The sequence below is a fragment of the Homalodisca vitripennis genome, chromosome 5, assembly GCF_021130785.1.
Source record: "Homalodisca vitripennis isolate AUS2020 chromosome 5, UT_GWSS_2.1, whole genome shotgun sequence".
NCBI classification, from domain to species: Eukaryota; Metazoa; Arthropoda; class Insecta; order Hemiptera; family Cicadellidae; genus Homalodisca; species Homalodisca vitripennis.
In genome coordinates, this window is record NC_060211.1 from 116301269 (window position 1) to 116328639 (window position 27371).

Below are 27371 nucleotides of genomic sequence, written 5' to 3' on the forward strand. Positions count from 1 at the left end.
TTAAAGCTGAAATAATCACATTACCACCACAATATAATAACATGTTACAATGTGTTGCAAAATATTATTACATCAAGTGTTAAAATATATAATTACAAATATTTTGATTGGGACTAAAATAATTATAATAAAATCACAATGGCATAGTATGCTATGATATATTACATACAAATCTCTGTTAAATTACTGAAAAATAACACTTGAAATTAGAATACCACTAAAACAACCATAACATATTTAGGAAATCGTGATACCCTTTCACGTAAGTGTAATAATCACTTAACTTTTTACTCTCAAGTAGTTCTTGAACTTTTTTTGAGAATGATCATAAGTCATAATATAATGGTGTCTTAAAGCATGGCCTGGGTCTAGTCGTTTATTCAGGCATGTGTTGCAAAAGTATTTGATTTGTTTTCTTTTACCTGTTACTGCACACTAAAACCTTATTTCTGGAGCCCTTACTTTGAATAAATTACATGAAGTTTTCCATCTAATCTTTGTCCTTTATCCACATTAGCATATCTTCCTCTTTTTCTTGTATTTCTGGTCGGCCACTATGAGTCTGATCAACTTTTCCTGAAAGTTTGTTGAAGAATCTCCTTTTTCCAGACTGCTTGTTAGTGTTAAATAGTATGAAGGAATTGACCATTGCTACCTCTAGCAACTACAAAAATACCTTTCTCCACCATTTATGATCGAATTGATAAAAGGCAATATAATAATCTGCAATATTAACACTGCCCCTGTACTCATTGCATTTGCAAATAACTGATGGCTTGTAGATGTTCTGTGACTCCTTGCTTGACTATACACTTTACAATTTCTCTTGATATGTCATAGAGAGTATCAAGAACTATGACTTGTCTCTTATCTTAAACAACAAGACATCTTGTCTCTTTTCTATAACAGTTCACTGATCCCTTGTTCAGCTTTCTTTTATTTAAGTCAAAGGCATTCCTTTCTGGGTTTTCATAACAGTACCAGTGATATGCACTTTCAAGTTATACAGTGTTTCAGCTAATTCTACACTGTGTGCATTCTGTTAGTAAACACATGTATACTTATGACATTGCCATACTGTAGAGAAAGTCTTTCCACTAAGGTTTGGACTATACAACTAGTTATTAAAAGATCTGGTCTTATAATGACGAGACTAGTGGATTTATAAAAATAGGGTTCAATAGCACTAACAAGATTGAACAATTATCACATTACCTTCATCTTTCAAATCCAGACATTGTTGTACTTGGAGAGGATGGCTTAAATACTAAGACAATCAAAGCTGCACAGTTTCCAAACTACAATCTAGTAATCTCTCCTTCGTGGCGAAAACCACTTAAAAGGAGGAATAGCTATTTACAAAAATAACACCTGTGGCTAGTGGAAGGACCCAATCTGGAAGAGCTAAGCAGTGAATTAGTCTGCGAGCTCACGGCAGTAAACTTCTGATAAAGAAAAAGTAACCACTTTATTATTATTGGAGTCTACCGTCCTCCTAGGTCCATGCTTGATCATGCGTTAACCATTTTATCTGACTGGCTTGATAATATTCCCCTGAAGAATAATGGCATTTGTATTGTGGGTGATTTCAATGTTGACATACTAGACAAGGGAAAATAGGAAACACTTTTGTTGTTTGACATGCTCACTTCTTTTAACAACTCAAATGGACCACCCTCTAACTAGAATCACCAACATCTATTGACATAGTCTGCATAAAACTTAAACATAACTCCATAACTGTGAAGGTAATCCACATAGGGCTCTCTGACCACCTAGGACAAGTTTCACAGCTAGACATTCCTTCAAAATTTGTAGTTACTTTACCAACAAACAAGAAGACACTTCCATTTTCAAAACATGACAGTTTTAACCCATTGGCCTAGACTCACGTATATACCATGTGCAGTGATGCACGGACCGAACCTGGACTCACGTGCGCAGCACAATCTGGTGACGTTGCGATGTACTATTTAAAGTATTTATAGTTTTTCCCGTTAGATGGTATGCCAATACGCTTTATGCAGATCTTTTGAGTTGTTGGTGAGTTCAGATGTGCCAACTATGGCAGAAAATTATTACTTTTTTCAATAATTGTAATCTATTACCAGTTTCTTATTTTGTGTTGATACTAGGATTATGTTACGTCTAATATTACGGCTAGCACTTCTGACAATTTTATTGAAAGTTTATTACAGTAGTTTTATAAAATCCATTTAAATATTTATTTGTTATATTCAGTAAAATTTTGTTTTGTTGCAAGGCTAAAGGCTAGTCTGCAAAATAGAAACAACGTTGTTTGTGAAGTTTTATTTTTTTATTTTTTATTTTATTATTAAAGTGTATTTTTTTAGTGTAGTCTTTGTTTTTATATGCAAATTGTGTGTGAATGCTACAAATCTGCGACCCGTGCAAACTGATGGAAAAACTGCACTTGATGAGTACTCAAATATAATTTTTTTAAATAATAAATGTTCAAATAAAAATTTGAATATTATTTATTTTTCATGACAAAGAGTTACTGAACAATAATATATATTCAGTTTTTAGATAATAAATAATTTTAATAGTGAAAAAAATTAAAACTAAAGTTTTTTTACATAAAAAACCAAACATTATTTGTTATATTTAACATTATTAGTAAATGTAAAACTAAATAAAAATTAATTTTATAGCTGTAAAATGTAGCCTAGTTTCTTAGAAACATGATGGTAAAAGAACCATGGTAATAACTTAATTAGTTAGGTTTCTATAAAAATTATATGAAACCTTTACACTTTCAGCAAAATTAATTGCTAGTTCAGGTCCACGCAGCACCAGAAAAACTACTAGGCCAATGGGTTAAGGAACTTCTTGCTCTTCAGAGGTGGAACAGAGTGTACCATTCAACTGACACAGAAACAGTGTATTTCAACTTTATATATACACTGACAACTATTGTCTTGGACATTGCCTGCCCTAAGACCTCATCTAGAAACAACTCTTACAAACATAAGAAACATGAATTGCTACACCATGATTCTAATCTTTTGAGGAGACAATTCCTTGAAACTGAAGACAGATTTGTTTCAACTAAATGTCACGGGGACAGAGAAGAAGCTGTAGCAAGGACGATAGCTTATGACCTGTAAGATCTGCCAATGAATCTTATATCAATAGAGCTACCAACAAACACAAAGCTATTTGGCGGACAGTAAATAATGAATGTGAGGTGATAGATGACGTTGACATGGTGTCCAGTACATTCAATGAGTACTTTACAACAATTGCTGAGGAGACTGAAGAAAAATGATCAACAACCTAAAATTGGCATAAGCATCTTATCAGGCCTCACAGTAAACTCTCTTTCAATTCTTACACCTACTAATCATCAATTAATCTGCACTCTGAAATTTGCTTATTCTGCTGGAGTAGATGAAATTTCTGTTATTCTTATAAAATGTTGCAAGCTTACTTGAATACTGCATCTTTTGACCAGACTAGCTGGATAGACTGTGTCATTGTACTTAAAATTAATAAATAATATTTAAAATAAAACTCTATGCAAGATGGCGGTACTACACGAGATTGGAGTCCATTCCTCCATCTAAACAGCAAAAAACTCATCAAGAGTAACATGATTTGGAGGGTAACCATAATTTAATTTTGACTTCAAATTCCTTTTTCTTCAAACATTGAATGGCCTCAGGGAGTTTGTTAAACATCCTGAGTGCCAGCACTGGAAAACAGTCCCTTGTCTTACTAATCCGGCAGTAGGGTAAGTCCCTTTTGTTTAAACCACAGAGATTGTAAGAGTGTGTGTCCCCTCTAGATTGGAAGGAGTCTTAAGTTCTCTCTTATATAAACCAGACTCTGAAGAATATATCGGCCGAAAACAGTCTGGATCCCAAGTTCTGAAAAATTGGAGCACAGTGATCTCGATAACCAGCGGATGAGATTATACAAAGTACTTTCTTCTGAAGGAGAAGCACAGCCCGCTGCGTGACTCCAGAGCATCAGTCCATATCTAATGTGACTATAAAACAAGGCATGGTAGATTCGTGACCAAATGTGGCTCAGATAGCATGTTTCTAAGTCTTCTGAAGAGGAAGGTTATTCTCGCCAGCTTGTTGTAAACATTGTTGCTTAATCTATGCCGCCCAATTTAGTAATTAAAACAGACAGATTGGTGGTGTAGCCTGACCTTATTATTGTATTTGTCTCAGCCACAACATGATAGTGGAACTCGTTTTCAAAATCCTTCTTCTAACTTTAATTGAAATTTGGAAATTTGGAACTGTTTTATTGTGAATTATTAATTGGTAATTAATTGAATTTTAATAATTGTTTGAGAGAGTTGTAATCTGAATTGCAAAGACTTGAAAGTTAAGTAGTGGGAAGAGAAGTTTAAATTTTTATTTTTGAATTTTAAGTGAACATTTTAAATTTTAGTTATTTCCAAGTGGTATTTGATTTTTATTTGAAAACTTTATTATTTTATTTCAGAAGAGAGGTCTGATTTTTAGTTTGATATATTTGATTAATATTTTGATTTCTTGCCAAAGGACCTTTTAAAATTACTAAATTTCCGAATTTCAATTAAAGTTATTAACAAAGTTCAATTTTAATTCACTCTTCTTGCAAGTTTGAACCTAATGTAACTTCTATGATTATATTGTGCTCTATTGTTCATTGAGAATCAGTTATTCAGATTGCTCTGTAGTTTCTATAAATTTAATTTTTTCCTATAAAAAAAGACAACAAAATTAATTTAATATCAGATCTGGAAGACTATTTCAATATAACGTACAATAAATTTGATGCTTACCTCAAAATCCCTCGCAGAAAATTTTTTTAGAAACACGGCGTACTGTAATTCACTTAATCACGATAATCGCAAAAATTATGAGCTGGCGGTTATATACTTCCCCTTCCCACCAATTCTGATGGACATCCGCTGTGTTCTCTCATTGGCCCAGCCGTATTCACCTAGGAGAACAATAAGCCTTCTCAGATCTGCCAAGACAAGTTCTGATCAATTCAAGGCAAAGAACCGCCTTCCTAATAATTTTAAAATTACCAGTACTAACTTGCCAAAGGATTACATATTCGTTTTCATCCTAACTTCTCACAATCTAATTTAAAATTAAATCCCAATATTTCTTTCCCAAAATTTTCATTTAATTTAAGTTTTAATTAAAAAAATAAACCAATGTAGCTTTAAAAACGCTACATCCCACTTGATATTATACACTTGTGCTAATGTTTCTTCCATTCCTCGAAGCACTTCAAAAAGTTGTTTTTTATTATCTTGTTCAGCACTTCCTTCGATGCCGTCTTTATCTCGTCAATTGTAGTGTAGTGTCGTCCTTTCATGGGCCTCTTCATTTCCGGGAACAAGAAAACATCACAAGGGGCCATATCTTGGGAATATTGTGGCTTCGGCATCATTAGTGTGTTTGTTTTTGACATAACATCATGCACAAGTAAATGATGTGTGAGCAGGGGCATTATCGTGGTGCAAAAGCCAATTTTTGTCACAAATCCGGGTGCTTCTGGTGGATTTCTATGTGCAAATTGTACATAAATTGCAGATAATATTCCTTATTGACAGTTCTACACTGTGGCAAGAACTTATGATGCCCCTGCAATCGAAAAAAACTTTAAGCAAAACTTTCACATTCAACCTAACATGGCGTGCTTTTTTCGGTCTTGGCTTGTGCAGCAGCTTTCATTGGGATGATTGAGCTTTGGCTTCTGTCATAACCATAAACCCATGATTTGTAACCAGTTATGAACCTCTGGAGCAAATTTGTGTAATCGTGAGTCCAACAGCAATGGTAATGCGCTGATAGTTTTGATACCAATCGATATGTTCAGATTCTCAGAAACTTCCTTAACGGTGATCGAAAATTGGAAATACTATTGCCTTCACTTCATCAATGTTTTCATCTGTTCTTGATGTGCTCAGGCGTCCGGCACGCTAATCGCTGTTCACATCTCGACCCTTTGTACCACTGATAAAACACTAACTAAACATATTAATAATTAAATTAATATAAATTTTAATTACCTATAACATTACTGTTGTTAGGTTTTCATATTTAGTTATAATAATTAATCAAATTTACGCATTAATATAGTTTTTTACTAATAACCAGAATTGTATTTTATTTAGACTGCTCTTTGTCCACCGTTGTTCGATACCATTTTAATTATAAGCAATCTATTTTCACTTATCTTTGTACACACCCACCAGCATTCCAAATCTATAGTGGTCCGATTGTCACGTGGTATAAGGTCGACCAATCAGGCGTCCAGGGCGCGGACAAGAAAAGCCCTCAGAGGCATCATCTGCAGTTCTTCTACAGACTCCGTACCGCTCGGTCGTACGTCAACACCAGCATCAACTTAGTTTGGGGCCGTGCTCCCTTTTTCTTGTTCTTGTGAATCTTTGAGCCGTTCTATGGCAATTAGAAGTCTTGCCACTTCATAGTGTAATAATTGTCGTCAACCCCTTGCCGGACTTTATCTTGTTAACGAGCCAAAGGTAACTTTGTCCCTGTGGAATATCAGCATTCGTGAGTGAACCGAGGACAGTGTCAAGTGAATGTGGAATCTTCATCCATCAACAAGAACTCCAACAGTGCAACGTTCCTTGGAAGCAACCCAGGTCGAACTGCAATCAACCCAACTTCATTTACTTCATTTGTGTCAAGGTATCAGACAATGGACGGTGCAAGGTAACAGTGCTTCATCATTCTTATGGTCCTTCATAATTAGAGAAAATTTTCTCCTCAACCAAGATTTAAAAACCTCAACTAATTCGGACATTATTTTTGGACATTTTTTAATAGAAACGAAAACCATTTTAACACACTCTATTCTTGATTTAATTGTGTGCCTTTTTTCTAATACTATGTTCTTTGATCTTATCCGTATTTTTTATTTTTCCCAATTCGACTAATAGTTATTCTTAGAAAATCAACGTATGGGCTCCATCTGCTCAGCTATCGAAGTGTGAGTTTAATATTGGACATTTTATTGGTCCTTTGAACATAATTTTGGTCCTTGCAAAACCGGATCTTTAACAACTGTATTGCATAAACCATTTCCATGATTGCAGATGTTGCGTTTGCCTGGGAAGGTTTTCCACTTTTTCACCAGACCTAATGCTGACAGTTCTGATTTTCAGCCTTCTTTTTGGGAGGTTCATCACTTGTCTCTTTAATCAGCTTTGGTATTTTTTTCACTATTACAACCCTGTGTTACAAGCTTAATAACAATGTCTAGCTGTTTGTGACGTAAAGGCATATTGTTTGAAGCGAGGTCTAAAAAGGTACAGATTCCAGTTGTTTGGTTATGTTCTATGTTTTTCAGGCTAGTAGAAATTCCATTTTGGAGACTTGTTACCACATCCAGTACATCCGAATGGTAGGATTCCTTAGACAAATTGAGCAGATGTTGCTGATGCCTGATGTTAAAGACAATTATCTGGCTTCCTGTTACAAAGTGTCCACCACTTAATTTATGAGTGATACTCTCAAAAGATTCCAAAACAATGACTAATTCAGAGCATATTTTCCATTCTTCGAGTGTTAAATTCAAATCGGCTCTGTTGCTTAAAGCTAAAGGAGTTATTACTGCATCTTGCAATTCAACTAAGCGTTGCAACATTAGGAATGTTGAGCTCCAGCGAGTTGCAACGTCTTGTATGAGTTTCTTTGGACTGTTGTTGCCAGAATCCTTTTGATGTGTCATCAGTTTTTCTTTTGCAAGATTGCTACGTCTAAAAAAGTTCCAATATAAGCTTTGCCCTGTACAAAACTAATGATCTTGGGAGAATCTTGTACAATAAGATTTATTTTATGGGCATAACACCCAAAATGTTTCCAGTTGAAACTACTTACTGCCCCAACAATATTTATTTTAAAGCATTGTCGCTTACCTGAATTCATCCTTCAGCCCGTAAGCTACCAACAAATCATAGATACAATATCTGGACTGAAATCAAAAACATCTGCCGGAGCTGATGAGATCTCCTCTAACATCCTTAAGCACTGCAAGGAAGAACTAACACCACCCCTCACATACATAGTAAATAAATCTTTTCTTCAAGGCACATTTCCTCAAAATCTTAAATTGGCTAAAGTATACCCGAAACTTAAAAAAGGACCACCAGAGCAATTTAGTAATTATAGACCAATATCCCTGCTCTCAACAATATCAAAATTGATTGAGAAAGTAATGTTAATCCAGCTGATAAAACATCTAACTGATCACAATATCCTTACCAGTCAGCAACATGGCTTTCTTAAAGGGAGATCCACAACAACCGCACTCATTCAACTTGCAGAATTTATTATCGACCAGAGAGAAGAAAGAAAAAACGTCACCAGCCTGTTTTTAGATTTCAGCAAGGCCTTTGATTGTCTGGGCCATCTTCTTATAAAAAAGTGAGAGAAATGGGTGTTAAGGGAATGGCAGAAAACTGGCTAACGAGCTACCTTGAGGGACGGTCGCAAATGGTAGAAATTTCATACACACAAAACAACAGCGTCTGTAAAGCAACATCTGAACCACTACCAGTGAATAGGGGCGTCCCACAAGGCTCTGTTCTTGGCCCTGTGCTCTTCATATTGCTCAGCAATGACTTTCCTAGATATCTCGAAGAGTACAGCCAGGTAATAATGTACGCTGACGACACGGCCATGCTAGTAGCAAAAAAAGATACCGAAGAACTTGAAATAGCCTCATATGTGTCATTAAGCCTAGCAAAACAGTACTGTGAAAAAAATGATCTGGTGTTAAACGAACAAAAAAACCCAACAACTTATCTTTGGACGAAGAAACACAGATCTTTCTGGCCTACCAGATATACAAATTAACTATGAAGTTAAATACTTAGGAGTCATCATTGACAGCAAATTAACCTGGAACCCACACATTGATCAACTAATCAGAAAGCTCAGCAGTAGCACTTACATTATCAGACGCATAAAAAATATCAGCAACATTGAAACAGCTAAAACTGCTTACTACTCACTATTTGAATCCTACCTGAGATATGGATTGGTGATCTGGGGCAACTCCTCCCACTCAAACCTCCATCGTGTCCTGGTAGCACAAAAAAAAGCTATTCGAATACTAGCTGACCTAAACCCATCTGACTCCTGCAGAGCTGCTTTCACTGAACTGAAGATACTTACAATAGTGTCCTTATACATACTCGAAGTTATCTGCTTTGCCCAGTCCTGCAATCTTACAAGATTAGGAGGGACCCACTCCTACAATACGAGACACGCTTACAACTTTGCACTGCCCACCCACCGCCTCGCCCTGTCTGAGGAGAAGCCCAGCTATATGGGACCAAAGCTGTATAACCTACTGCCAGACCACCTTAAAGAAATAACAGAAGATAGACGGTTCAAGAAAGAAACTCGACAATGGCTCCTAGACCGATCATTTTATACCATAGAAGAATTCCTCAACTGGAAAACTTATAAACTTAACTTTTAAATACTATATGTAGTTATTTAATTGTATTTTAGTGTATAAATGACTCCATTGTATTTCTCCAAAGAAATCACAATAAAGATTCTATGACTATGACTATGACTTAGTACAATCAACACTTTTTTCGATATGCTGTAAGTATCAGTGATGCTGTGGATCGTTTTGGCAAAATTCTGACTTGTATGGGACTCTTCAATAGGTAAACAATCCAAAAGAACTGACACAAGTTCTTAATTATCATTAACGAAATGAGCTGTCAGTGCCAAATAACTCTCCATATTTGACAAGCACCAACAAACTCGTTCTGTTGTTGCCATCTTGCCCAGCACTTTAGTTTTGCATGCTTTAAGTGGCAGGTGTATAGCTGTTTGCAATGACTTTTCTAATAGGCAATTCATAAGATGGGTTGAGCGCTTTACTATAAGCTTTAAAACCAACACCATTAACAATCGAAAAATGTTCATTGTTGTACGAATGATTTGATTGATGATTGAATTTTAGGCTGAAAGTCAATTGAGCCTGATTTACTGCATCATCGACTGCAAAGCATAACCACAATCAACATTGTTTTCCAATATATGCAGAATGAACAGGCAGACATTTTGGTACCACTGTTTAACTAGAAATTGAATTTAAATCAATTTTGGGATGTTTCTTTCAAAATGTGAGCTTGAAAGTTTGAAACTGTATCAATGTCCAGCCCAGAATGGTTGCACTTGGCAATTTTATTATCAAAGTCAATTATAGTAAAATAATTCCAAATAGGACTTCCTTTCCTTCAATCCATTACAGCAAATATAATAACTCACCGCTTCGGAAACTAAAAAGTAAACAAAAAATATAGACCGATAATATTACAATCATAAACTGGGCACCTTCACTCATGTGTCACAACTCAGGTTAATAACACAACATAAAACTCTAGTATTCATTCGAAAGCATCAACAAGTCTGTGGTGACTAATGTCTAGTTTCCACCACCACACTACATCACCCAGATGCCAAACATCGGTTTGGCGGTTCAGTTGCCGGTGGAAATTACACATTAGTGGATTCTCTGCATCAGATGTGCAGCGCATTAGTTGCAGAATGACAACTAATGCCAAACATCAGATGTTGTGTGTATTTTTTTTAACAGACCTTGTATAGACGTAGTTCAGACTTCTGCCGATAGGTTACAGCACTTTATAGCAACGCTCAATTAAGGATTGAACAAAAAACAAATTATAAAACTGCGCAATACATTGGATCACACCTAGTGGCCCGACGAGCTGAATGGGAAAAGTGAGGGCCACTAGGTTTGGCCCACCGAGCTGAGAGACAGAACGAGGTCATAAATTAATGACGTGTCACAGAGAAACAGACACAGCCACCAATGTGGCCAGGTGAGCTGAGAGGTCAATCATGTAAGTTTAATTCCAATTATAAAAGGTTTACTCTAGGATTAATATAGATGATGCACCAGCTTTAAATGTTATACCTCTGCAACGTTTTAGAAAACATGTGCAAATAAATGCAGGTACTATCTTGTCTTAAGCTAAGCATTCTTAGGTGTTCAATATCCTGGAAACCTGTAAAATCTTGTATCTTGTTCTGCCATACTTGATAAGCTTCTCATTTCACCTCCAATCACCAGACTGTCAGGAGAGCTTAATCAAGAGCAGGCCACACACGGTTGGCCATGGGTGGAACACAAACTCCTTAAATCCACCCCTGCCATTTTCTAACGATTGCTCTTGAACTATTTCGCACTGTCACAGAGAACAATTTGACTTTAAACTGCAATCCTTTAAAATTAAACATAATCTGAAGGAATCATAGGAATAAGGGGTGACTGTTTCACCTCTCCCATAGCTGAACTCTGATTTTTTTGTTTATACTTTTCAAAGGTTGCCCAGTTTATATTTTGTAGGGAAAACCACCAATGTTTATGAACATTCTTATCAATAACATATTGCTTATATTCAGTTTCAATGATTTTCAGTTTAGGATTCTTTTCGGTACCTATAATACTTCGTCTTCTGTAGTTTTCATTTGTACAGACAGTAGTTGGGTGACAAGAGCACACCTTCAGTTGTGCCAAAACAATACCTGTTATTCCAAATTTTTGAACAATATTAATGATTACAGCATTACTAGGCAGGGTTTTGTGAAAATTTTCCTCACATCGTAATTCAGTGTGTGATAAATTTGGCCCACCCAAATATCCAATTCCCAATAAGCAAAAATAGTCTTCTATGATAAAAGCTTCCTCTACAATAAAAGTGATGTATGGCGGTTGAACCGAGAAACCTACCTTCTTTATTTTAACAAAAACTCTCATATTTCAAACCTCCTAAGAATTCAGGAAAAACATTTTAACACCTAAAAATATCTTAAAATGACAACAAAAATAATAAACTCAGAAACTTTAAATTTAAAAAATTATTCCTACAATGATTTATGTTCTAACTTTTTCAGTCCAACAATTATGTTATTCAACTTACCTTATATATACAGATATTCTAACTGTAATCCATTGTTGTTATGTTGAACATTGTTGGCAACACAGTTTTTTCTTTTTGATGTGTGGGAACAAAAAGAAGTAATTGGGTGCCAAATCAGGGCTGCATGGTGGATGGCCCATCAACTCGACCTTCTGGTTCGTTAAAAATTCAATTTTTTGAGCAGTGGTGTGAGAGCTTGCATTGTCATGATAAAGAATGATTCGCCTCTTCTTTAACGTTTTCCGAATTTCCCCAATGACTTCTGGCAAACAAATGGTTGTGTACCATTCAGAGTTGACTGTCTTACATTGTTCTTACACCCCTGTTGCCATATGACTGATAATGCCAAAGAAACGGGTGACCATTTGCTTCAATGTGCTTCTTCCGCAAACAACTTTTGTTGGATGTGGCTCGTCTTGAAAGAGCCACACACGATTGCCATTTTGTTTCGGGATCATATGCGTAGATCCATGATTATTCACCAATGCAGATGTTATACAAAGCCTTTTATGCACCTTTAGAACGTTTGTTCAACATTTCGATGCACCAGTCGACATGATCCTTCTTTTCTTTAGATCATTGGTCTGGTTATGCAGCATCCAACGGGAACAAACTTTTTTACAGCCAAATGAAGCGTTACGTAGAATCTTGTAGATGCTAGCCATACTGATACCCATCGACACTAATCACACTAACAGCACTAATCACACTTAAATGACAAAATATTATGGTTGAGGTTAAGTTCAACAATGTAAAGTTAACACCGGAAATAATGCCTGGAAACAGACAGTGTTGCCAAAACCAAAAATATAAATAGCAAACCTTGTAGTACCATTCAGAGTAGTAGGCTGGCACCCCATCGTGTATAAACCACATTTTAGGACAGTTTATTCTGGAATATTCCGAGAATAAATGAGGTAAGTTATCGATAAGGAAGTTTTTGTACTATTTCCATCCAAGCTTCCTTCGAAATAAAAAGGTCCAACAAATTGGTTACCAATACTATCGCACCAAGTACTGAGAATCCAGTACCTCTGGTTATCTACCTCTCGCATCCATTGGGGATTCTCAAAAGCCCAGAACCTCATGTTGTGAAGATTCACTTCTCCATTGCTCCGAAAGGTAGTTTCGTCACACCATAAAACCTTGCGAAAAATATATTCATCTTCATGCATTTTATCACGGGACCACAAACAAAAGTTCGTTCTTAGAACGTAGTCATCTTCATGCAGTTCTTGATGAAGTGAAGTACAGGTGCATTTCACTGTCTCTAAAGATGCCGAGTACTGATCGTTGGTTAATTCCTGCATAAGTAGCCACTCTTCTATATGATTCAAATGGAATTATGCTTCTGAGACCTATGTAATTATACATATTTTCTTGATCAGGGAAAGAAGGTAAACTCATCTTTGACACCAGAAATGTTTTAAACCGGAGTAAATAACAATGGCAATTTTGACCAATGTAGACTTCACAAACCTAATTTTATGTACATATTTTCTTTATAAGAGCAACAAGGCAAACTCAACCGAAGTGTCAGAGATGTAATTCAATCGAACCAGAAGTGATAATATAAGTGCAAAGACTAAAATAAAATCTATTCAAAATTCACATCTTAAGCTCTTATCTATAAAAAGGGAATTAATGTATACTTAACTCTTCCCACGCATAAAATGGGAAATCCCATATAGATTTCAAAGTATAGACGAAATAAAATTTATTCATAATCTTTACTATCGCCGAGCACCTAATGTCCGAACTTACAACCACACAGACATGCTAGAGTTGACAAATACAGACATATAAAATACGAACTTCAATTAAAATATTATCTATAAATCGTGTTATTTTGTTGCTGTATATTTCTAAGTAGTTTTTTACACAAAGAACTACAAAGACACGTTTTAGCAATCGTAATTTGCGTACTGACAATCACCTGTCATCCGTAAATACACTTATTAGGATTCAAGATTCAGCTTCTCCATATCACTAGTGAAATTGTAATTTTCCAAACATATTTCAAGCACTTCTGTTGGTATCGAATTCGAGTAAAAAGAGCCACAGCATCTGAAAGTATCGGAATTGATCTATTCCTAGTAAAAATGTAATGTATAATAATACACATAATAATGGTAATAATAGTAAAAATATACTTTTAAATCAATTTAAATGTTTTGTTTTTTAACCTGTTGGGGAGTCCTGACGGCTATAACCGTCATCCTACCTAATGTATACTAGAGTAAGCAAAATTGTCCTTAATACTCCAGGGAGTAAAGAAAAAATTTTTGTTGTTTTCATTCAAAATGTATTGAAACATTACAAAATATCATAATAAAATGCATTTTTTGGATCTACAACTTGATAAATTCATACATTTTGTTTTTTATTTAGAATTTTACAAACGTATGATAGTGTTCAAAACACGGGTACTTCACATTTTGTGCACTCATAAGCAGTTTCTTTCCTTTTACGTTCACCCCGTGTTGTATTTGAACACACAAAGCAGCATTTTAGCTTCCTTCGGCCATTTCCCCTTACTGGTAGTGGGCGGGGGAAATGGCGACCTGACAAGCGTAGCGGCTGCTGGGCTCCACCCAACAGACGCGTCACAGTTGCGGCCTCTTCTCTTGGTGCAACATGTGCTTCCAGTATCTGTCTGATAACGTTAATTCGGAAGTCCATGATGTGAACCTTAGCATTTGGGTTTTTTGATTCCATGTATAGCCTATAAATGGACATGGCGCGAGAAAATTACAGAACATTTGGCGGCAAATCTGTGATTATGTATTCCGTCACTAGGAGCCAGCACCGTACAGCAATAATTACTTTGAACATTTCACAGTCGAAATAGTATGTAAGAACACCACTAGAGTGTATAAATAGTTGCAATATTGATTGTTTTAGCAACCCCGTCATGGACGGTCATAACCGTCAATACTCTTTTGGGATCAAACGGCTATAACCGTCTGTACTCTTTTGGAACAACTTTCAGCTACTCCTCAACAGGTTAAACATTAAAACCCCATTCCCTTCTTTAGTAACCAGAGACCACAAAATCCTCCTTGAAATTTTTGTGAGGCTATGTTATTATAGTAATAATAACATTGTTATTATTACTTTTATTCAGTTATGTGGGTCCGAAGATGTTCTCATTGAGTACGAAAGGCCTCACAAAAATAAAAACTTATATTATTGGAGAGTTTGTTTAAATTGATATTTAATTTCCAATAAGAAAAGAGCTTAAAGAGTGTAGGTCTTGGATAATTGGAGTGAGAAAATAAATGAGAATACCCCTAACACAGGGAGTTTTTATTTATGCAGAAAATATTGTATGCTGCATCTACTGAGCTGAGTGCAGATCAGTAATCCCAAAATGGACTTCATTTGTGATCATGGTTCATCCTACTTGACTGACAGTAAGAAAGCCTGCATACAACATACCTGGAACTGATGTAATAGCAATTATTTTGTTCCTGGATCTAGTCTTAAGATGATGGTCCTACCAGATTATTCCTGCTCTCTACTTCTAGTGTTAGTTTATTATGCTTTATTTAAGTCTTTTTAGACTTTCTCAAACTCCCAAATTGATGTATTTTTTTATTTGTTACCGTTAATTACATACAAGCTCCGTTAATTCGAAATTTTTGAAAAAAACCCTTTTGGCAACACATTTGTGACCAACCTTTAATGTGATATTAAATTCATCATGCAAAAGGAAGAACTGAGCATTTTATCTATTTATAACAAGTTTCAACAGCTATCACAAACTGTATATATTTGGTAACTTTTGGTTAAAAAGAAATTAGTTACATCAAGTTTGCTTAAAGAGAACTAATAAAGACATCAAACAAAATAAACAACCACATCACAATTTTTTAAATTTTAAAACTCTTGCAGGTTTAAAGTGTGTTACAAAAAATATGACTTTTGAAAATTTTACTCACTTTGGTAGTTTTTTAACCCTTTCACAATCTTTCTGTTTTGACTCCCACCAAAACTAGTGTAGCTGACACCTTAGGGCAAACCTCTATATGGGTTTTAAGAATAATTAGGTTCAATTCTTATATTATATTATGTATATTCACGACACTCGCTCCCTAGCTGTTAATTAATGACATTAGACCAATGGAGATGAATTTTTCTGTACATAGTTAAAATTAGGTTAGCTGTTCGGTAAGAAATATAAGAAATATTATACTTAAGAAAGTTATTATCCTCCATCTACTACAACTAAACTATCTTCAATAATAATCTAAAGAATTTTCAATCAAATGATACAAAACAGTACAGACAAAGACATGAGATTTCAACTGTCTTACTTTAAAGTAATTTAAAGAGGAAAACAGATACATAATATTTATGTTTTTACATTTTATTATCAATCCTATAATTACATTAATGCTACTGCACATTACAAACTAAACAGGATAATTCATGCTAAATGAATATAAACATAACTATAACATCTACTAAATATATATATATAAAAAATAGAAAGTAAAATTTACTTTAATAAGGGGGGTAGTTTTGATAAGGGTATCTCTGAGATGGAGCAGGAGGGTTAGGATAATTTGTTTGTGGATAACGTTCATATGGATGAGCTGTATTGAAGTTATCACCTCCATATGAGCCATCATTATATCTGTACTGATCGTCATAAGTATTCATATGATTTCCATAAGCAAGGTTTGTTGAAGGTGCGTTATAGTTATATTGATCCCTATATGGTGCTTCATATGGATCTCTCTGTACATCTCTAGAAGGAGTTTCATATGGAGTCCTTTGTGGGTAAGTTTCCTTGTTAAATGAAGAATATGGTAGTTCAGCATAATAGTTACTACTGTTATCATAAGATTCATTGATTGGCTTAGGATATACTTGTTCATTAGAATTCCTATTTTGATAGTTTTGATATGAACCGTCATCATATGACTGATGTGCTGGATCAATGTTCGATTTTACTGATTGTTGTTGGTTTCTCATTTGTTCTTGGAAGTTGGTTGTTGAGGATGTACCAGCATTGTGAAAGGGAGTAGGTTGAGAATTAAATGATTGAATTTCACTGATCTTTTCTGGATTGATTGGTTGTTGAATCAATTGTTGGGTTGATTGTTCATTTCTAATATTATTTATTTGGTTACTTGAGTTTGATGATGAATGATTTTTTGATAGTAACTCACTAGATTTATCAATGTTTGACAAAACCGACTTTGTAACACTACTACTACTACCAAATGTTTTGTTAGTGTTAATTTCTTTTTTATCCACAGACTGAGGGATCTGTTTATCTTCCTCAACTTGCTTTTGCCTTAACTTTTCTTGAGCTGCTTTACAAACATCTTCAAAAGAATAATCATCATCATCATCATCGTCTTCTTCTTCATCTCTATCACTCTTATATTTGGAAATATCTGGAAAAAGATTAGAAGATTGAGGTTTTGTTTTAGATTCAGAAACAAATTTTACGTCTGTTTTTTCATCATCATCATCCTCCAATATAACCTCTTCTCCAACAGTAGGGTTTGCACCTCCAGATCTTGAAGAAAATGGAGAAAGCCTACCTGATGCAAGTGGTTTTATTTTCTGTTCACTTTTTTCTTTTGATAGTGAAATAGTTATAGGTGATCTTTTTGAGTGATCAGAAACAGTTGTTACATTTGCAGGGATAAAGGGACGAAGCCTGTTGTACATTTCTGGATTAGAACTTTGAAGATTCTGGATGAAGTTGGGCTGGTCATCTTTATTCATGTTGTTGTATGCTGAAAGGGTAGCAGCCAATTCTTGATCAGATATCTTTGATGGAGTAGGTACAACATTATCACTATTTTCTGGCTTAGGAGACTCTTGTTCTGATTTCATTGTATCATTGTATGCTGATTGTAACAATTTGAGAGCTCCATATGCTGCTTCAGGTTGAGAATTCGAAACAATAGACTGAGGCTGACTTGAAACATCTGTCTTTGGATGGAACATGGATGAAGATGTAGGAACTACTTGGGCAGTAGATGTGTTATGCGTTGACTGCAACTGATGGAGAAAATGTGCTGTTGTCATAGGCTGAGTAGAATTTACAGAAGCTTCAGCCATCCCAACCACAGCATTTATTAGCTGTTCAAGTTCTGATTCAGTCACATTAGTCTTACCTTGTTCAACTAATGCAGCAGCAATTTGTTGAGCAATTGCAATTTTATCTACTTGACCTACTCCTGGAACAACAACTGGCTCTAGTTTTGGTTGGGGAATATATTGGGCAGCAAGTAAACTTTGATTATTCCCTGCTACACCACTCCTCAATGTTTCAATCGGTAAGGTTCTTTCTCTTTTAGAAGCCAAATATAATGAAATGTCAATATGTTTGATTGCTGAGCGAGCTGTATTAACAACATTTCTTGGAACAACTCCAGCACATAATAGTGCAATTAGTTTTTCTCTGACGGTTTCAAGAAATACACAATTCTCTATATCAAACAGTAAATCTAATGATGCATCCTCTTTTATTTTTTCCAATGCTAATGACTGTGTCAAAATTTCAAATACTTTAGGAGCAAGGGAACCTAGCTGTGGCTCTAAAACAGTCAATTTTCTAAGAACAAATATGAGAGAGGAAGTTCTAGTTTTCCGTTGAGGCATATCTTCCAAAAGTTTATCATTTAAAATTTGTGTTGGAGATTGGGATCTTGATTGTCTTGACCTTGAATCTCTTTTTGATGGCGGAAAGTAGTCTCGTGATTTACCTTCATCTTCCCAAGGAGATAATGGCCGTTTAGGTGTATCTTTAATATCAGATCCTGTAAATGCCTTCCAAGTAGTCTTAATGTCAGCTATCACATCTTTTTTATCGGGTGTTGGAGGTGATATATCTACCAAACCAGGGCTAGTATTTCGTTTTCTTGAATGCCTCCAGGGCATATTTCTCTCCATATGATCTACAGGATCTTCTGGTAGATCAAACTTCTTTTTCAGTTCATCTTTGGCTTTCCCCAAATCTTCTTCATACAGCTCTTTCATTCTTTTTGTCCAGAAAGATATCCATTCAGGCTTAAAATCATGTTTTGAAGGATCTATTCCAGATCTTTGAAGTTCATTATACCTTCGATTCCAAAATGCTTTCCATTCCTCTGGATATTGAGGGTGTTTCTCAGGATTCTTTTCATGATATTTTAGTTTCTCTAGTTTTACAGTTTCAATTTTTGTCAAGTCTTCCCTAAACTTTGCCCATCTAATTTTTTCTTCAGTACTTCCTGGTGATCTGTCTTCTGTTTTCTCCCTAAAAAAAATAAACAACATTATATTTTGTTTTGTCTCAATGATAATTGTATAATTAATTATTTATATAATTATTTTTGAAGTTTGAAGAGCTGGTAGCTGCAAGGTTTAAGGCATAGGACTTGGAGACTGCGTTAGAGACAGCACAGGTTCAAATCATGTTTGTAACTTGAGCATTTTTTTATCATTGTAACTGTCAACTTTGTACTGTTCTAACTCGCACCACTCTGTATAATAAGATCCTCACTATGAAGTAAGGGGACCATTCTGCATGACTCAGGAGCAAAGGCTGAATAACACTCTTCACCTCCTTAAAAAAGCTATTTTAGTTGTATATAAACTAATTTACAATTGTAGCCTATATTATTTAATGAATTTACTACTATATTTAAAAAGCAATTATGAAAAGTTTGCCTTCTTTTTACTGAAATTTTTCTTGAGGACCAAAATATGTATCAAAGGCATATGTACAGAACAATTCAAGTCGAGTAACTTACTTTTTCAATATATATAATATTATCAGTGTTCCAAATTATATGCAGACTACAATGATCACAGAAACTAATTCGTAACTGGATTTTTATTTACACAATAAAACTTATTATTTTCAAACAGTACATATATACTATATTATAAAACAACCCATGTTTAAACTTTTAAATATTTTTACAACGTTGTTTTACAATGTAGAAACTTGAAATTGGCATGCATGAGATTCATTTCTATATATTTTAAATTGAAACCACCACAAAAATGTAAACACAGCAAGTTTCATGTACACGTTTTAATTTAATTTAAACTTTAATGGGCGCACTAGGCTCCTGTTTTGAAAATCGAATTATCAAAGGGAAATCTAGTTTTTAAAAAATATTTGATTTGGAAATTTTAGTTTAAAAACTGTTTAGATCCCATTCAATTGGATGGACAGCCACACATGTAGTGACCACATCTTCTGGGCATGAGGCGTAATTTAGGGCTCGCTCACTTGTTCTGTCTGACAGTACACAACAGACCATTGTTCCTGAACTTGTTTTCTTATGTACATAGTGTCTCTAGCTCTCCTTTCTCCCTTCCTCCTTTCTTAACCAGTTCCTAACGTTTGAATGAGGCTCCAAGCTGTATCTAAGAGAATATGGATCCCTGCTTAATATCAGCAACCGTAAGTCCTGTCCCCCTTTCGACATCTTATTCTAATAAAATAATTACTTTCTATTTGTAAAATTTAACTGTCATGTTCAGTTCAAAATTTAAAAAGTTTCCTCTTGAATTAAATATACTGTTCCTAATCATTGTTTGATTATTTTCTTTTCAAATTTAGAGTAATTTAAAAGATTCCGAATTTTTAAGTTTTTAAAATCAGTTGCAAAGCCAATGAAGGACATTTGTTATATAAAATATATTACAAGTCAAAGACAAAAGTTACTCAGATGTTGTGAAAGATAATACATGATAGGCAGTCAACACTCGCTCCTTGTTTACATCTCTGTGAGCCTAACACTCATTCTTAAACTTTCCGGAATGTTTGAAAAATATCTAATTCAGAAAAAAATTTTAATGAAAAAATAATAACCAAAAATATTGCTATCAGCTGTGAGGCAGACATTTCATTTTTATGGTCTACGGTGGACCAAAATTTCCATTGCCTACATGTTATGTAACAGGCTTTGCTCAGAATGGAATGAAAGTTCTATAGAGGGACATGCACTATCACCAAACTTAATATTATGTTGCCTATATAGAAATCAAGTTTCCTGGAAAATTTTAAATTTACAGCTCAATTTGTTTTTAAGATATACTGTGGATGGACAAATAAGACATTTTGCCAGCCATATTTGATCCTGATTTCTACATGTGTCTACAATAGCTTCACAAAATTGTACATGGTTAAACTGGTTAAATAACCGTATCTAAGTATTTATTATTAATTAATGAAAGTGTAAATCTTGAACAAGACAACAACAATATCTCATTAGGCTTACCTGCGGTATTTGGCATCACGAGATCTTCCAAATCTATCTGTTTCTTTTACTCTGAAATAAGACAAGAGAAAACAGATGAACAATGTGAATGGTTAAAAGATGAAAAAAGCTTTCAGCATAAAATTAGCATCAAATTTCTTTACATCCTATTTTGTCTAAATTATTAGAAAAAAAATTAAAAATAAGGCTTATTAATTATTTGTTAACAGGCAGATTTCTTTCTAAATTTTTATTTTGCTTTGGAGAGAGTCTCAGTACATAGTTGGCTTTACACCAACTTGAAAAAACAATGGTTTGAATGATATTTCTTGTTACAAGATAACTGGAAGGAGTCGCCTTCAAAAAAACTAGATTTTGTATTTTGCATATTTGGATAGAATGATTTTTCCTCTTTAAATTTGTGTAACATTCATTACTTTTCTTTTAGATTTAAGGCTCAAAAGATATTTCATATAATTTATTTGCTAAATAAATTTTTGCTTTCCAAAATATTTGCTATTATTGTCACTCTTTTTCTCCCACTTAATTTTTTTGTTGTGCAAATGATTTGACTTTATTTTATGTTTTTACTGTAGTTGAATGAATAACACTAATTTGTATTGTGTACATTACTGAGTTTCTAAAAACTATAAACTAGCAAATATGAGTGTTACTTTGTGGAATCCTGTTATTTTTGTTTTTGGAAGATGCCTAGAACATGAAAACTATAAAAAAAAAGAAAACTGTTGGATGGCACAGTAGTCCTGGCATAACAGTTTCGGAGAGGCTCTAAGAGTTGCAGTTGAGACATAGGGTCTCAGACTTCAGCCTGCTCTTTAAACTTAAGAATGGCTTCATGGACTAGAGTACATTGCTGTACAGTATTGACTTAGGAGTCCCTTGAGGTACGAGATCCAAATACGTCTTTTGGCAGAGATGTCTACCTATAAGCTACAGACAACTGTAATAGCAGTCCATCAAGGTTGATGAGGGAGGGAAGCCTTATGTTTTTTGAGATTGACTTCTTCAGTGTCTCCCTTGCCCATTTAAGAAACATGTTTGTGGAATATTAGTGAAGTGAAATTCAATCCATATGGCCTCTCTTTCTAAAGTATAGTCAGTGCTTGACCTGTATTATATTCAATACATCAATATTTACTTCTGTTACCATTAAAATCAGTTTGTACCTTTGTTTATGTTTTTTTAATAAAATCAATAAATTTTTAATGAGGCTTTGTTATTTGATACCCATCATTCTATTTATTTTTTATACTGTTACAATTTGTTGTATATTTATACTTTGCTACTTGTTCTATTATCTATCCTGTTATTGCACTGTAATTAATGGTGTTGCCGTTGAACGGAAATAAATAAAATTTAGTAAAATTTAAAATGTTTTAATTGAATTCTCCAAAACTTGTAATCTTTTTTACATTTAGGTACATTTTTGTAGAAACTATAGTTGAAGGATGAAATTGAGAAACCTTATTTATAGGCCAATGATAAACAGTTATTAGACCAGAGATTAAAAAAATATAAGAAATAGAGCAATTTTGTTTAATGCAATGTTTAGTGCAATAGAAATATGTTTAATTTTGCAAAATACCTTAGGATAAAAAACACTGACCAGTCTAGAAGTGTATTGATGACCATTACATATATGTAAAAAGATTCAGCCCATAATCTATGCTGGCTATTTTTACACATCATTTGCTGCTAAACAGAATCTGCTGATATTCGATGTGTCCCTTTAGATTGTTTATGAGATACCTGACTAGTCTGCATTTGAAAACAGTTTACAAATTCCAAATTTGTTAGTCCTCAGGAGTCATTTCTTGGGCCTATTTTGTTTTAAATCTTTGTTCATGGCTTTTCCTCTGAAAATTTCAGTAGTGACAGTAATTGCTGATGGTAGGGCATTTTCCTATAGTGCATGAACAGTTGGTGAATTATATTCAAGTAAGCAGGATTATCTAAATAAAATATATGGGCATTCTAAATAATCTCAATAACATATATAAAAATATCTATATGGTTTCCTTGTAATAAGTTATCTTTGAATGTATCAAACACATTAAATACATTTTTCTCTTGGTCCCAATCTTATCAGTTTTGGCAAATCCTTAAGGATTCATCCAATAAATTGCAGCAAAGATATATGTCATTGTATGTAGTGTAATAAACAACCTAGATCAAGTATCTAGGTTTCACTTATAAATGAAAACTTACATCCTTTCAAGAAACCTCTCTGTGATCATAAGATATTTTTCAATAAAAATTTGAAAATAATCCTTGTTAACACCAGAGTATTATATGGTAAGAAAAATATTTTTGTTCATCTGATGCAGATATGTGTGTGTTCAACTCACGTGCCCTCTAAAATATACATAGTGGACAAAACAAACTGTCACTATATGATCGGATTGTGATTGTTGCCACAAAACAAATTGTGGTTCAATATGTCCCCTTAAAGAATAAGAGTTATTGCCTATTGCCACTAATTGTGGAGTGCTCTGTGAAATGCTTTATTACTGTAAAAGTCGGCGCCGTCAAAAGACGTCAGCAGTTTATAGAATTCAATGCACGACGTCAAATGACGTCATTCCATTTATGTTACAACTAGGTATGTACTAACGTGCAAGAGACAGGCTTAAATTGTCAAACAGAAACCAATGTACACCAACCTGTGTTTATCAGGACTGTATCCTCTTCGGTCATATCTCCTAACAGGGGATCTGTCTCGACTGCGCCGTCCCGGTGAGTATCTCTTCGGGTACGAGGGGGACACACGGCGACGGTAGCGATAGTATCCCGGTGACCGGGATCTTGAACGGGACCAGTTTCGATGTGACCTTGAGTTATTCGATAGTTTTGAATGATGTCTGTGGTATCGGTTTCTGTTCCTGGACAGTGATGATGAGCTGGACACTGTTGAAATCGATGATAAACTCCTCGAGCGTCTCTTCTTTTCTGCAATTGGTGAGAAGTTCGATTTTTAATGTACGTGTGTGAAAACTTTGTCATGTGATGAATGTTCTTCTTAAATATTTACTTGGTTCTATAGTCTATATTTACTTGGTTCTATATAGTCTATATTTACTTGGTTATAAATATAAACTTCTTTCATACTAATTCAGGATCTTTTACTGTATATTGGCTTTATTTGTAGATTGAATTTTTTAAATTTTCTATTTATTAGTATTTTTTATTAATAACACAGCAAACATAAACTATAAAAGACAAAATTTATGTTTTTCTAATATAGGCTATGTGTGTAAATAACAACATATTACAAACATCCTACTACTGGTGGCAATCCACTTTTTATAAGAGATGGAGAAAAGGAGCTAGAGCAATTAAGTTTTTAAAACTCTCAAGTCTATCTGGCCCTAGATGGGAGAACCTAGCAAAGATTTTGTGTTAGGAATACATGGAAAGCCATAGCCAAACGTCAATTAAAGATTTAGAACAAATGCTTTCTTAAATACATGTCATTGTCTGAAATGTTTTCTTCACACATTTCTAATATGACTTTACATAAAAGTGCATAAGAAGAATTTAAACCACATTCTTACATACCTTATAACTTGGCAATATCAAGACTGAAAACTAACCTATTTCACTTTAAAAAAGTATTCAGCAGTATTGTTATGAAACTGCAATATAAAATAGGAATAATATATTTTCTAAGCTTGTTTACATTGAAACACAAAATTATTGTAACAAAGGAATTATATGAACTCAATACAAATCACGCTATTTCAACTACTATGTGTTTTCTCTTGATAAAATTATTATAATATTGATTTTTGGAAGTAAGCAGATCCAAAAAATCAATCATACTTGGTAGTGTAGAAAACACACATGCACAAGGTAAACTCTGATAGGCCTTTCTGAAAATAAGAGTTTAATGGTATTCTGACTTTCCAGAAGTCGGGGCTTGATTCCATAGTAATTGGATAGTCACGTCCCTAACGTAGCCTACTGAGAAAAACTTTTATTGACCACTCAGTTTATTTGTAATGCTCATGTGAATATTATAAAGCAACTAAATATTATTTTTAAACAACTAATGATTTGAAATAGAATGAGAGAGTAGAAATTTACCTGGAGATTTGGGTAGCTGAATATCTATTACTTGAACATCCGGACTGCTGTTCCGATTAGTTTCATCTCTTGATCGAAGTTGTTTCTTGTCCATGTTTATACGGTTGATTTTGTTAAACTTGCTAAAATTAAGAGGAAAAATTAAAACAAACCAAGATTTAATCCTTGTACAGGGTGTCCAGAATTGTTCAAATCCATAATTTTCAATAGCTCTTATAATATAAGGCATCTCAAATAAATTGTGAGGGAATAGACTATTGTATAATGGTAAACAGTTTCCACACAAAATCAATGTTTAACTCTATAAGTGGCGGTCATTTTTGGTCTCAGTGGCAGGCCGTTTTCGTGTAAATTGCCGTGATCGTTAAACTTATTTTTAGAAAATATTGTCTAAGTGATAACCTAGCAACATTATATATTTTTGTTTTCCTTATGAACTGTAGGATAAGAAAAAATATAATATTTGGTTCCTTATCATTATTTTCAGATTAATATCATAGTAGATGTGTAAAAAAATTTTTTCGAAACAATAATTTTTAAGTTCTACTGTCCGTCACTTTGAAACTACTGGAGCTACAAAATAATGTCAAATTCACAGAATATACACAATTTTATTCTAAACAAATTACTTCCTATACATTTTTTTCTATTTACAAGAACAAAAAAGTTAGATGGGAAAAACTAAATCTATGTATAAACTGGTTTTTTACTCCGAGTCACTAGAAGGGGCTTGTCTTTTCCTCCCAGTAGTGTAGGGCCTATAATAGTGGCTTAGTTTGTCATAGCACAGTATATTTCGTAAATATAAAACAGGAATTGTCTTATCGCAAACCCCTCCCCATCCTCAGACAGAGGTCCAAGTCGAGCGGTCTAGTAGATAACGTGACTACAGAATCTCGCCGCCCGTTCAGCTGGTGCGCCGCATTCTTGTACTTTCGTGCCGAAGTGTCTGTCGAGTGCGTCGCTTTGTTGTACTTCCGTGTTTTACTGTGTATGTAATAGATTAGTGATGGGTGACACTATGAGAATTTGGGATTTACCCAGGAGCGAAGAGGGGGCCATTCGTTTTTTACAAGATCATGACTAGTTGCCTACATCTAAAATATGCGTGGCGGTCGGCAGTTGCGGCTGAAGGCAGAAATCCACTAGACTCACTCATTCTTGATATTGCTGCATTCTGGGCGTCACAGGAAACCCATTAACAATTGATAATCATTGTAAGTTTGTAATTAAAGAGTTGCTTTTTCGTTCTATAATGTTTTTTTTTTTTCTATAAATTTATATGTTTGTGTTCCTCATACTGGTGTGGTCGGTATAATCCCAAAGTACCCCAACATTTTCCATGACGAAGGAATAACCGAAACATTTACCGGTAACACAAACAACGCGATTAACAATAATATACTGACAATAACAGTACGCAAATTCGCCAAACAAAACAGTGACGAGACGAGTAGACAGCTGTTCTCTCGTCTGCCACCAGGTCAAACGAAAACTGTTGGATTCATTTAAGCCAGCAAACATTAGTAACATGAATACACACTATACTATATGATATGTATAGGAAATTTCATGGAGATTATGATAGTTCAAACTAGGCCTAAAAATAATGGACGGTTGCGGAGCAACAGCCTTAAATGTGAAGCGATGGCTGTGACGGCGCTTGCCACTTATAGGGTTAAGAACAGTTTTATAACGTTTTCATAAACCAGGTGGTAAATTCTTTATTGAACATATTCTTAGAGAACAGTACAATTTAAAAATTCATTTATCGTGTAAAATGGATGGTCTTGAAGCCAGAGTTTTAGTTTGTGTCCAAACTGCAGCCGGTCTCTCCTCTTCAGTTCTAGTGGGAGGGCGTTCTACAGCTTTGCTCCAACATATGTTGGCTTCTTCTCCGTGGGCGCTAGGCGGTGTGAGCTGGAAGATGGTAGTTTGCAACATGCCGAGTGTTGTAGTCATGTTGCTGTGCTCCAGTCATCACTTCATCGGGTGATTTCAGGTGTACGTAGGTCACAGCTTCTAGGATGTATAGGTTGACCACAGTGAGAATCTTCAGT

General features: G+C 34.6%; 1 protein-coding gene across 2 annotated transcripts in view; it reads right to left on the bottom strand.

The window, feature by feature from the left end:
* Positions 1–16336: 16336 nt before the first annotated feature.
* LOC124362780 (uncharacterized protein CG7065-like) overlaps positions 16337–27371 on the bottom strand; it is a 52735-nt gene continuing 41700 nt past the window's right edge. For both annotated transcript variants that reach the window (XM_046817560.1, XM_046817559.1), the window contains 4 exons: positions 25312–25433; positions 23889–24174; positions 21226–21276; positions 16337–19247 (listed from right to left, as the gene is read on the bottom strand). In XM_046817560.1, the coding sequence (XP_046673516.1) occupies positions 16490–19247; positions 21226–21276; positions 23889–24174; positions 25312–25433 (3217 nt within the window). In that variant the 3' untranslated portion in view covers positions 16337–16489. The remainder of the gene's footprint in view (positions 19248–21225; positions 21277–23888; positions 24175–25311; positions 25434–27371) is intronic.